The following is a 13,227-nucleotide window of genomic DNA, read 5'->3' on the forward strand; positions in this document are numbered from 1 at the left end:
AACTAATACAAAATAATAATAAAATAAATTGAAGTTATGGTCATGAAAAGGAGGCATCAACATCAAAGGTCTTATATACGTACGTTTCAATCCATAGACTGAAAAAAACCCAGGTATCAGCTTAATGAATAATGTTAAAACTTTATTAAACAGCTCAAACTAACAAAACAAATCTTTACAGTTAGTGTGTTTGTATTCAGACACGCTGATTAAGTGCTTTTCACTTGTTGCAGTGGAGTCAAAAACATTTACATTATAAAGGAACAAGAACAAATGAAATTGAACAAAATACAGAATCAGTTCAACTGTGTCTCTCCACCACATTTGAGTCTTAATTTCAGAAAGGATCCTGATGTGTATTTATGAAGTGTCCTTGTTGCTGGAGCGTGCCATTCCTAAAGCTAAACTGATGCAGAAACATCTCTGAATATGAGAGGTTTCTCCAATAACAGTCAAGCAATCATTTTCACTTCATGGATGGAAATATAGATAACACACCAGACGTCACTAAATAACTTTTCATACACAGGCTAAAAAAGACAGTGCAGCTTCTGGTGCAATAAGTCCACACCATTTGCATTGTGTAGAAATGAACAAGCTTGTGAAATTGATATACATAAACTGATCAGTGTAGAGATGCTGTCTTTTTGGTTTATGCTAAGAGAATCCATTGACCCAAGACCGTCATAAACATTGTCAATGTTTGAATCAAACTTGGAAAAATATAGGCTGCTCAATCTCCATAACAGAATGTATTAAAGAGACAGTGAACCTGCACATCATATATTTGGTCAAGACTTCCCGAACTGATTCTCTCTGATGTAGTGTGATGTAAGATGCACAGCGTCTTTCTCAGTTGAAAATGACGTGTTCCCTGAACCCACCTGAACAACACTGTACAAGCCATTAACTGTGATTAGTGCAAGTGAGAGACCCTCATCCATAAAACAATAGTGATTCCAACAAACTGTCCATTCAGACAGACACCTTGATTTAAATAGCTGAACCCTTGAAATGACAAAACAAAATCAGTACGCACAGAGACGCAGTGCACCACTTTTCACACAGTTCTTTAGTCGTGTGAGTGTGAATGTTATAGATATAGATGTGAAATATTAAGAATACCCTTCAGTAAACAACGCTGAATAAAGACAAAGATGCAGAAGTGATAATTTCACGTCCACGTAGAACTCCTGAATTCAAGAAAACCCAGTGCGAGGCATTTGGGAGAAAACAGTGCACATTTTGGTCTATTGAAAGTGTCATATTTAGGAGGGGCTATATACATTAGGATCTATGTACACTTTGTTATATATACAAGCCAAACGATAGGGAACGTAACTGTGTCCTTCTACGCCTAATATAGGCTTATACACACAATAAACCTGACAGGTAGCGCACGCTACGCTGTGAATCATCCTGTGTTGTTGACTCCCTGTCAAGATCCGATGGCTGATGCTTGAGGAAATTTAAAGTCCAATAAATAAACAAGCATATGAATTTAGCTAGCGTTCACAAAGGATTTCAACGATGAACAATGGGATTTGATTTTTTTAGGGGATAATGTTTCATTATGCAGTGAAGATGCCTTAGAAGATGGACTATAATCTAAATGATGAATATTTGGCACTGCAGTTCTTGGAGAAAACAGACAGGAATAGGTCTCTGGGGCAAACTGACTATTTCCAGAGGCAATGTCCCGGGCCCTATCGTAGGGACGCCCACAAAAAAATAGTGTGCTCAATTGCATGCTCTTATTTTGAATAATTAATTAATTCACGACCCCTAAAAAAGTAAGTTCAATATAGTATGAGTGTGTGTAGTATGAATGTAATCCGGACGTATTACATCCGCCATCCTGCCAAGGTATCACGTGACCTTCCAGCGTCAGTTGAGTCACTTCACTGCCATTCACAAATCCTCTCCCGTGGCCTCATGTAAAGTGTCAATCATTTGCACATTTCAGAATGGCACCCTAAACACTCATGGTCTTCCTCTGAGTCTGCACTTTTGTGACGTAACGCTGCTTTGACTGTCGAGAAGTCGTCTACTGTGGAGCTCGCTTCAGTGCGGGCTTGACAAAAGTGCGCATCAAGGCCACATATCAACCGCAAAGGGGCACTCGCGAGCACACTTCTGAGGCCTAAAATGACAAATGGGACACACTACGGTCTCGTGGACTTAACGGACACGCACGTGGCAGCCATTGTTAGTCCACAAGACTGAAAGTACATATGAAGTGTGCCATTTGGGACAGGGCCAATCTCGTTGGAAGAAGTAGGTAATCTGGGTACTTTTTCCTTTATCTTTTATTTTTTAGTACTGTGAATTCGGACATACCTCTTTTGTCACGTACTGTTTTTCACCTACTATATAGTAGGGAAGAATGTGATTTCGAATGCAGCCCTGGGCCTTGTAAACGTAAGCGCCGACCCTGATAATTGGTGCAGGTTTTCCCAGAAACACCAAGATTCTAGCTGTGCTGATTCGGCAGTAACTGGTATCTCATTTCTTGCACCTGCCTTTTAGACATAATTCTAGACATTATTTGCTTCATAAAAAAGGCAAAACATGTTTGTCTGCATTTCTTGGGCAAAGTAATCAGTTATCGATCATCATCGCAATGACTAATTTCACCATAGCTATTAATGATGCATGACTAACATGTTGCAGAATCAGATGAGACACAGACAAAAATTACTTTACTGCATAGCATATCCACGAAACAGGGCAAAATAATAGATTTTGTTATTAATTAAAGCAAAAGATGTGTTATTGCATATGAAAAGTGATGGGTTCAACTAAAATTTATTTAAAAAATGTTTACAACAGAATAAAAAGAAGGTGATGGAGAATATCTTAAGTGTCCCTTTGGCTATATCTAACAAACGTTGCTTCCCCTGAATTAAATGTGTATCATCTCCTGCTTTATGTGCATTGCAGCACATCTGCTCGGCCTTCACTCACCTTTCAGTCTCATCTGAGTTTTACAGTGACCACGACAACTCAGTGGCCTGAGAGAGTCAAAAAACACTAATTAGAACGAAAGAAAAAAACACAGGAGAGGACACAAAACAAGCCAGTGAAAAAGATGGAAAATAATGCATTTGTCAACGAGTTTCTCCCTGGGCATTAGTAAGTGCTCCCGTGATAAGAGCAAATGAGAGACGGACAGGAAATATATGTGAGCGTACGTGGTCATCAGCAGAAGGCTACAAAATCCACCTTCTGGAATGAGGGAACGGAGGCTGGAAAAGACAGAGAGAACATAGAGAGAGAGGAGGAGGAGAAGGTTTGGTGCAGGTGTGTCTCTGCTCTCTCTTCTGAAGGGTCAGATCTGGAGAGAACAGGAAGGCATAGTCTATTGTGCTCATCACTGGCACCTCCACATTGGTCATCAGCTGGTCAGGTAACTGTGCAGCTCCCTTGAGTTTATGCTCAACACCACCCCTGAGTGGTTGCCTGGCAACAAGAACATCAGAAACAGGTCTTGTTAAAACAGCAGGTGAAAAAAAGAATTCACTCAAGGTTGTTGAACAATGTAACACATGTAGACATTTAATAATGATACCTACAGATTATACTGGATCAATTATAATTTAGTCTTTTTGGGTTGTGTAGATTTTAATCCAGCAATGTGGTACATTAAAAAAAAATATTTAAAAAAAGTTGGAATCTCATATTTTTTTAAATATTAAAATATTAATAATTTTTATGTTGGGTAAAAGTGATAAAGCCTCTTTACCCAATCCTTTACAATAAGGTTACATTTCTTAACATTAGTTAATGTATTAAGAACTGTGAATATTGGTTATTGTTAGAATTCTTCATATTCAATACAAAATTTTTAAGCTTTCAGTTTAACATTAGTGTATTATGAATGAACATGAATTAACAATGAACAATAATAATTGTATATAAACATTCACTTAAATTAATAAATGCTTTAAAAGTATAGTCCATGATACCTGATGCATTACATAATATGAACCTTATTGTGAAATGTTATCCAAAACAAAAATCAAATAATGGCATCATCTCTGAATAAGTGGTAACTGATGTTAGACTGATCACAACTTCTCCTTTCTTGTTAGTAGTGACTGGTTAGTCTAGGGTAACTGTTGATTTGCTTCTACCTCCAGTGTTACCTAGTGTCTGCGAGTCAAGGTCGTCATCAATGAACTCCTCGCCTTGAATGATATTCTGCGTGTCCTCACTGTGATTGACAGGGCTGGTCATTTCCTGCTCCTTCTCATTGCGCATCTGGGCGTAGACGTTTCGCCCTGGCAGTTTTCTGAAACGCAGCCAGGGACGCGTTAGGCTGCTCTCCTCTGGCCTCAGCAAGGAACCATGGTTTTTGTAGTTTTTCCTGTCACAGTTTTGTAGTTCATGTTCTGTTATATAAGCTGGCTGTCAATTAGACAGGGGGACTTGAGCATGCATTCTTCTGTGATGGGGTATGACAGGACAGTGAAACTGAAAGATTAAAGCTTCTCTAAAAAACATTGTGGATGTGGTTGTGCATGTGTAGCATGCAATTCAGTGATGGGCAGCAAGACACAATGGGTGTGTGCATGTTATAACTACAAAACAGACAGCTATGATATGAAGTTATATCAGCTGTATTCACTCCATTCATTTGGAAATTGGATTTATTGAGTAAATAAAATGTTTGTCCTAATAACCCACATCAGCAATGACAGGAAAGTTTTCTAAATATGTGAAATAGCCTATACTTTTCAAAACTGTAGCATTTTCAAAATGTAAATGAATTGTATTTTATGAATAGAAAAACCTGAAGTAACTGCCAAACCTTTTAAACTTGAAGAGTATGAATGCTGCCGCAGAGATCAGGCTTATGAGGAGAAAGACAGCGAGAGCCCAAACCCCTGGACCTGCAGCAGCCAGACGAGAACCTGCAGGAGACCAGCTTCTGTCATCAGCATATATAGCATTATCAAACCCTTGCTCACATTTCTCATTCATTTCATACCAATTTTGACTTTGCTAAACTTTGCCACTTTAAAGGCACAGTTTACTCTTGATGAGAGAAATCTCGTTTTTGGGTGAACTATCCTTCGTCACCTGACTCACTTTTTATAAACTTACCAAACACTTCAAAAACAAACAAACAAATAAAACCAATTCAAAACAGAACCAAAATCACACACAAATGTACACACCTTGTGTGGATGAAGCCATTTGTGTGGCTGTGATACAGACAAAAAAAATTACCACAAAAAAAAAAATTACCACAAAAAAAAAAAACACAAAAAAACAAACAAACAAAAAACACAACAAATGATCTTTAAAGGAAAGTTTAAAACAATACCCAAACATGCATGTGTTATTAAAACTAAGAAGCAATGTGACTTTGACAAGCTCAAAACTCAAACAGAAATGCAAGCCAACAGAAGCATGCATAAAGAGTAAATGAAGTCAACTCAACGTGAAGACTAGACCAGAAAACAGAACAGAAACAAGACATTATTCCATTATTTTCCCTTTTATTTTATAACTCTGCATTAGCAAGACAATATTCTTAAAGTGAAGAGGACACTTCTAAAAGCGAGAGGTAAATGAGACGCACCAGTCTCTGTTGTGCTGGCAGACACGTCACTAGTTATAGGTCCTTAGAAATACATTGTATGTTTTAGTAATTATTGATGAAAGGCTTGCTGTAAAACTATAATTATTAAGTGACTCTTGGTTGTTGAAGGTTGTGGAATCTGTTTTATTTTGCTCACCTGAATCGGAGGCTGCCAGAGTCACCAACACTCGTAACCCTCCTCTCACAATGAAGCTCACATTGTTCTCACTCAGAACCTGCTTTATGGTGGGAACACGCTACAGAAATGAAGAATACACACACAAGTTTAATACTAACAAACATCACTTCAATACTCATTACTGGTAACACTTTACAATCAGGTTTCATATGTTAACATTAGATAACTACATTACTTAACATGAATAAGAATGAACAATACTTCTACAGCATTTATTAATCTTAGCTAATGCTAATCTCAAAATTTCCCACTACATTTTTAAGATCAAAATGTTCTCTCTGTTTACATTCGATTCAATGAACTCTATATCATGTTTATTCCTGATTGTATCTCCAGGCTCTGACAAGTTGTTTGTGGATGTCCAATTTAGGCCACCATATCAACAATTCTATTGCTGGACTAATGTTTTGTTGAATGAGCATGTATCTCTTCTCATTCGAGTGGCTTCTTCATAAAACACCTACCTTATCCACAAACACACTCCTCTTCACTGGTGTGCTGACTGGAGGAAGAACATACAGGTCTGCAGTGGTGGGAAGACCAGGCTTTACCATGGTAACCAAAGAGTCCTGAGGAACCCCTGTGAGCTATTAGACAAAGAGTTCGATATGATGAGTACAATGTAAAATGTTTTACATAAAAAAAAAAAACAGAGCTCTAATGTGTGTGTATGTGTATGTTAATGATTGAAGCGAGAACCTTAGCAAGAATCGTGGTTACGACTTGTCCCACATCTTGTCTCCATTCAGGGATGTTTGGGTTAAAGCGGTCCAAATTGCGACTGAAACTCAATGGGATGACCTGGAAATTATCTGAAGAGAGACGTTTAAGGTGTCATGATGAACATTAAAAGTTAATACTGCAGTTGAAAAAAACTCAGGCTGTATAAAGTAAGAGATGTTTTTATACAGTATAATGAATCATGGCAACTAAAAATGTGCTGTCAATCAAAAACAAAGGACAGGTTCTATATTAAGACTAGAAAAACAGCACAGCAACAGTTTCAAAATCAGTTAGGAATTGTTTAACCAAGAAAATCCATTTTTAATTTACTCACCCTCATGTCGTTCCAAACGCATATGCTGTTATTTTTTTCAGTGGAACACAATTTTTTTTTGAAGAATCTTGCCATACAACAACAGTTTTATTTTAACAAACCAGGTTCTGATATGTTCAAAAACACCCAGAAGATTTATATATTCTACATTGTAGACAAATATGCATTCTCACTGTCTATCAGTCAGGCTCTCACACACAATTTTTTTTTTTTTTACTATAGCAAAGCAAAGCAAATGGCTTTGGAATGACATGAAGGTGTTTAAGTAGATAAATAATGACATAATTTAAATTTCTGGGTGATTTTTCATCTGACCCGAAAAACATTCTGTAAAAAAGAATCGCATAACCAGTTAAAAAGATGTGATCTAAAAAAAAAGCATTGAAAATTTTACAGCCGAGTCATTTGTCTACAGACATTTAAGTTGCAATGTCATCCAACTTAATTTATTAAATTACGTAACCCAACAGGTTCAATTTGAGCTTGAGGACAAACAATATGAACCAGTGAAGTGACACAGTTGTGCACAACAGTTCTGCATTCTGCATTCAAGCTGAACATTGTCTCTGAGGAAGACTGTCATTTCTGCTTTCCAAGCATGACCTCATCCTATCACACCACACTCATAAATATTCAATCCAGCTCGGGAATCACATGAATATTTTATTTCTATTTAACAAGAAAGAAATATGGTTTAGAAAGATTTTAAATGTCACACAAATCAAGAAATGAAACAGTACCAGTACATTGATTGTTCTCAATCTGTTTCAAACTCTTTAGTATTGATATATTGTTCCTCTGAATGATGGTTATCTTAGGGTGTATGTGTGTATTTAATCATTTACTATCTGTGGTTGTCACAAAATCATTGTGGTTTTGGATTATTCGTCCCACATACTGGGCAGACTGGGGTTAAAAAATTGGTCCTGGACTTACTGTCCCCGTTTCACAACACACCAAAACCATAACACACCGGTTCACTGATGTTCAGAGCAATTTAACATCACTTACTAACAACACTCACTTGTACTAATACAACACAATAATATAACATAAATGTTATTGTTGCTTTTTGTGCTTATCACTTACAGTAATGAACAACTGGCATACTTATGCCATACAAGTTATAATTTGTATATAGTCTTTCTTAGTGCTACCAGGCAAATAGAATTTAAAATATTTTTTACACAGTTCAGTTAAGTATCACTAATGATTAACTATACCAAAATTAGTCCATCAAATAATTTGAATGTTGCACAGGAGCCATGTGGACTGCCTTCATGGTGCTTTTAGTGGTTGTATTATTTGTCCTTTTTGGAGCTTGACAGACCATGCTTTCCTTTTGTGGAACAGAGTGTAAACATTCTTCTGTTATGTTTTGTGAAAAACTGGACCAAATGGGTTTGGAATGAAGTAAAGGTGAGTAAATGATGAAAGAGTTTTAATTTTTAGGTGAACTGTCCCTTTAATTGGCTGCTTCATTTTAAGCACAGACCAGACATGGACATGCCTGGACAAAAATAAAATGTTTGCATTTAATGAACCATGGTCTTTTCTGAAAGAAGACACTAGATGTTTCCTTGTCCAAATAATACAATAATAATAATAGTAATAATAATAAAATAAAATAGTGCTTATTTATTATAGAATAATGCATTTGGACTATTTACAAATAATACTTTTATTCTAATACAGTCAACCCTGCCTCCTTTGATTTGATTGGGCAGTTCAAAAATTGCCGAGCTAACACTGCTCCAATGCACTGGGTCTAAACATGATATGATTGAATTGGATATCAATTCATAGAAATAAAATCATTTGGAGGGATTCTGAAATTACCAAAATTTGGCCGTGTAGGCCATTCGCCTGGGCTGAAGGGAAGGATACGTAACTATCATTCATTCATATACAGTATATATATATATATATATATATATTTGTATAGCAGCAGTTGTGGCCCTCATTGCCCAGCAGCCCACCAGTCCGCTGAACATCTTCATGGGATGTTTTATCTTACCGTAAACAATGACAGTCTTGCTGTCCTGCACCATGGAGCGACCATTAGAAGCCTGAACTGTCACAGGAACTTCGCCCTCCTCAGAGAACCTTATAATCAGGCTGTTCTCCAGGGTCAGCTTTGGCTGTCGAGGGGAAAGACACATTTTGTATAAAGGCAACACTTCAACAGCCACACCTGAATTTTCATGTATAAGCACCAAAAAAAAAAAAAATGTTTCTTCATAAAATACATGGGTAAAAAGCTCTTATTGTTTTTGTTTTAAAGTCCGCACAATGACTTTAATACTTAAATAATAAACACACAAACAGCTATAATAAAACAGAAAAACAAATAAAACTCAAATGTGAGCATTGGGTCTCAAGCATCAAGTATTTGATACACTGCCGATTTTGCAGGTTCCCACTTACAAAGCATGTAGAGGTCTATAATTTTTATCATAGACGGAATCTAAAACAAAAATCCAGAAAATCACATTTTATGATTTTTAAATAATTAATTTGCATTTTATTGCATGACATAAGTATTTGATCACCTACCAACCAGTAAGAATTCCGGCTCTCATAGACCTGTTAGTTTTTCTTTAAGAAGCCCTCATGTTCTCCACTCATTACCTGTATTAACTGCACCTATTTTAACTTGTTACCTGTATAAAAGACACCTGTCCACACACTCAATCAAACATACTCAAACCTCTCCACAATGGCCAAGACCAGAGAGCTGTGCAAGGACATCAGGGATAAAATTGTAGACCTGCACAAGGCTGGGATGGGCTACAGGACAATAGGCAAGCAGCTTGGTGAGAAGGCAACAACTGTTGGCGCAATTATTAGAAAATGGAAGGAGTTCAAGATGACGGTCAATCTCCCTCGGTCTGGGGCACCATGCAAGATCTCACCTCGTGAGGCATCAATGATCATGAGGAAGGTGAGGGATCAGCCCAGAACTACACGGCAGGACCTGGTCCATGACCTGAAGAGAGCTGGGACCACAGTCTCAAAGAAAACCATTAATAACACACTACGCTGTCATGGATTAAAATCCTGCAGCGCACGCAAGGTCCCCCTGCTCAAGCCAGCACATGTCCAGGCCCGTCTGAAGTTTGCCAATGACCATCTGGATGATCCAGAGGAGGAATGGGAGAAGGTCATGTGGTCTGATGAGACAAAAATAGAGCTTTTTGGTCTAAACTCCACTCGCCGTGTTTGGAGGAAGAAGAAGGATGTGTACAACCCCAAGAACACCATCCCAACCGTGAAGCATGGAGGTGGAAACATCATTTTTTGGGGATGCTTTTCTGCAAAGGGGACAGGACGACTGCACCGTATTGAGGGGAGGATGGATGGGGCCATGTATCGCGAGATCTTGGCCAACAACCTCCTTCCCTCAGTAAGAGCATTGAAGATGGGTCGTGGCTGGGTCTTCCAGCATGACAACGACCCGAAACACACAGCCAGGGCAACTAAGGAGTGGCTCCGTAAGAAGCATCTCAAGGTCCTGGAGTGGCCTAGCCAGTCTCCAGACCTGAACCCAATAGAAAATCTTTGGAGGGAGCTGAAAGTCTGTATTGCCCAGCTACAGCCCCGAAACCTGAAGGATCTGGAGAAGGTCTGTATGGAAGAGTGGGCCAAAATCCCTGCTGCAGTGTGTGCAAACCTGGTCAAGAACTACAGGAAATGTATGATCTCTGTAATTGCAAACAAAGGTTTCTGGACCAAATATTAAATTCTGCTTTTCTGATGTATCAAATACTTATGTCTTGCAATAAAATGCAAATTAATTACTTAAAAAATCATAGAATGTGATTTTCTGGATTTTTTTTTAGATTCCGTCACTCACAGTTGAAGAGTACCTATGATCAAAATGACAGACTTCTACATGCTTTGTAAGTGGGAAAACCTGCAAAATCGGCAGTGTATCAAATACTTGTTCTCCTCACTGTATATTAATATGTGTATAGTTATAAATTACCACAGAGTACCTGAAGGTTATCTCCAATCCACCAGTAAAACACGGTAAGGTTTGCCTCAGTGGGCAGCACTATAGCTGTGAGATTTACTTCTTGATTTCTGCCAGCGATCGGGACCACCTCCAGATGGACATCCTGTAGAGGAGCTGGAGAGAAAAGTGAGGACAAAACAGAGAAAATAGAGATAAATTGAACATTCCAATAAAAAATAAAAAGTCTATTTTTCAGGTATTGAGATATGAAATATATAGTGTAAGGTGTGTGTACAACTTTGTAAATAATGAGCATCCATATTGAAATGAGTTTTATGTGGGCCTGATTATTGGTTACGACTCAGTAAAACCCTTTCAATCTCACAGTATTATAGATACTAACCATTATGTTCCAAAAGTTGATGCAATGGCCTTTGAATCCAGTTCACTCTCACTCAAATCTGAATATTTCACTGACCTGTGACCTGAATGTAAAGTGAGGCTTGGTCGTGTCCAGCAGAGTTTTCAGCCTTTACATTCACACGGTAAACACCTGGCTTCTCATAACGGTGCTGAATGGGTTCGTCGATGACAGTCAGGTTTTCATATATAGCCCTGACCCCATCCATTAAATCTACCTGATATCTGGTGCTGGTGGTGTCACCCTGAGGAGGGAAATACAATGAAACAAATCAATGTTAAAGATGCCTAAAATTAGTAGTGTTTTTATTTGTCTGTAAATCTTTAGCACACGGAATCTAATATATTTATATCATTCAAGTTGTCTAACATTTTAGCAATTAAATTATAAAATTGTAAGTAGTGTAAATAATCCATGTACTTCACCTGTTCCTGATGCACTATAAAGGTGATGTCATCACCAGGTGCCACGGCCAACATCTGTCCTTTGATGCCCAGCTGCAGGCCTTTAGGGGGCAGCAGAGGACAGGAATGCTGCTTTGCGCTCTGTTCTTTATTCAAGCCACCCTCACAAACATTAGCGATGACCTTCCGGTAACTTCAACAGAAAACACAAAACATGTTAGCCTTGACTTGCTTTTACTTGCCTTAAACTGAAAAATCGTTTTTGTGTTGTTGCCTGGATTTAAACTCTTAGTTATAATGAAGAATTGTGGAAAAGGCACAATACATTCCTAAATAACCGTACTAAGAGGTGGGTAAAACATCCATATAATATGTTCAGAAATGTCTTGGTTCAGAAACATAGAAAAAGGTTTTTCTGAATGAGGTTCTGCTGAAATAACATGCTCTACTTAACACAGCTCAGTATGGATTTGATGGACACAAATCTGATTTGGTTTACAAATCTAATCTTTTTGACAAATCATTTTTCAAGCAATGAAATCTGATCTGTTTGTTCAATCTAGTCAGTACTCTATACAGCATATCTGCTTTGGTTGCTATAGTAATAGTGTCAGAATTGAAAGTATCTGTCAGTATGGAAACAGTAGAGTATGGAAAACTGAAAATGTTGCCTCTGCTCTGTCCATCTTAGTGTTCGCAAAGTATGAGACAACATAAGTAACACGTTCATGCAAAACCACTGAATTGTTCACTCATTCACTTTTCACTACATAGTAGGCTAATCACATAGTTTGCTATGCGGATGTTAAGCCTGACGTGACACATTTGCGAGTCCAACCGCTTTATCAAATGCCAAAAGCAGTCAACAAATAGAGCTAATACACACACACAGTGTGCTGTAATACTACCAAAACGTCATGATCCTAACCTTCACCTCCATATCAAAATCTCAGTTGGCCAGACAGCGATTCATCTGTCCAGAATCTGTAGTGTAAACTGAGTTTTTATTTTTTTTAAAGCTTTGTTTAAAGGTGTGTTATAAATAAATAGTGCTCATAAATGGATGTTGTTGAGTATTCTCACTTGAAACAAAGTAGAACCTATTGAATGCCCAGAAACAGTATTCAATAAGTCACAACTTAACAAGCAGATATGGTGAAAAATGAATGTGGGGACAGTTCCTGGTAATATCGTCCACTATGACATTTACATATGTGATGTAAAACAGTACTTGAAATCTGATCTGATTTCAAAACATATGTGGATGTGATACTGATCTTATCTGGCTGTCTCAATAAAGCCTTTAAAAAAAAAAAGGTGTGTTCATATAAAGTGTCTATGGCATGCATGAGTGGGTGTTTTCTGACATATTCAATAGGTGTGGGGATTTTACCCTATATTGTATGTATACCCTATATTGTCTAACACTCTGCAGTGTGTGTGTGTGTATTACCCTGTGCTGGACTTATAGCTGTGTCCTAAATGGCAGCTTTCAGGTGGAGCATCAGGATCATGCCAGAAGTCAGGATAGCAGCGATCCCCCTCTAACCTAAGGCTGGGAGCTCGCTCAAAGCCGTAGTCGCTGAGAACACACAGAG

The 13,227-nt window shown here is 38.0% G+C and overlaps 1 protein-coding gene across 7 annotated transcripts in view; it reads right to left on the bottom strand.

Moving 5' to 3' along the window:
* Positions 1–116: 116 nt before the first annotated feature.
* The window catches only part of sorcs2 (sortilin-related VPS10 domain containing receptor 2), a 183,177-nt gene continuing 170,066 nt past the window's right edge, over positions 117–13,227 (bottom strand). The window contains exons 17-29 of one of the 7 annotated variants that reach the window (XM_082162126.1): positions 13,083–13,211; positions 11,651–11,822; positions 11,283–11,469; positions 10,845–10,978; positions 8,864–8,987; positions 6,489–6,601; positions 6,254–6,376; positions 5,748–5,847; positions 5,591–5,632; positions 5,184–5,210; positions 4,814–4,916; positions 4,137–4,294; positions 117–3,462 (exon numbers count right to left, since the gene is read on the bottom strand). In XM_082162126.1, the coding sequence (XP_082018252.1) occupies positions 3,398–3,462; positions 4,137–4,294; positions 4,814–4,916; positions 5,184–5,210; positions 5,591–5,632; positions 5,748–5,847; positions 6,254–6,376; positions 6,489–6,601; positions 8,864–8,987; positions 10,845–10,978; positions 11,283–11,469; positions 11,651–11,822; positions 13,083–13,211 (1,477 nt within the window). In that variant the 3' untranslated portion in view covers positions 117–3,397. Of the gene's footprint in view, positions 3,463–4,136; positions 4,370–4,813; positions 4,917–5,183; positions 5,211–5,590; positions 5,633–5,747; positions 5,848–6,253; positions 6,377–6,488; positions 6,602–8,863; positions 8,988–10,844; positions 10,979–11,282; positions 11,470–11,650; positions 11,823–13,082; positions 13,212–13,227 lie in introns of all 7 variants that reach the window. The other 6 variants (XM_082162124.1, XM_082162123.1, XM_082162128.1 and 3 more) reach the window with 6 other exon arrangements.

Source organism: Leuciscus leuciscus (assembly GCF_965113295.1).
Source record: "Leuciscus leuciscus genome assembly, chromosome: 2".
Taxonomy (NCBI): Eukaryota; Metazoa; Chordata; class Actinopteri; order Cypriniformes; family Leuciscidae; genus Leuciscus; species Leuciscus leuciscus.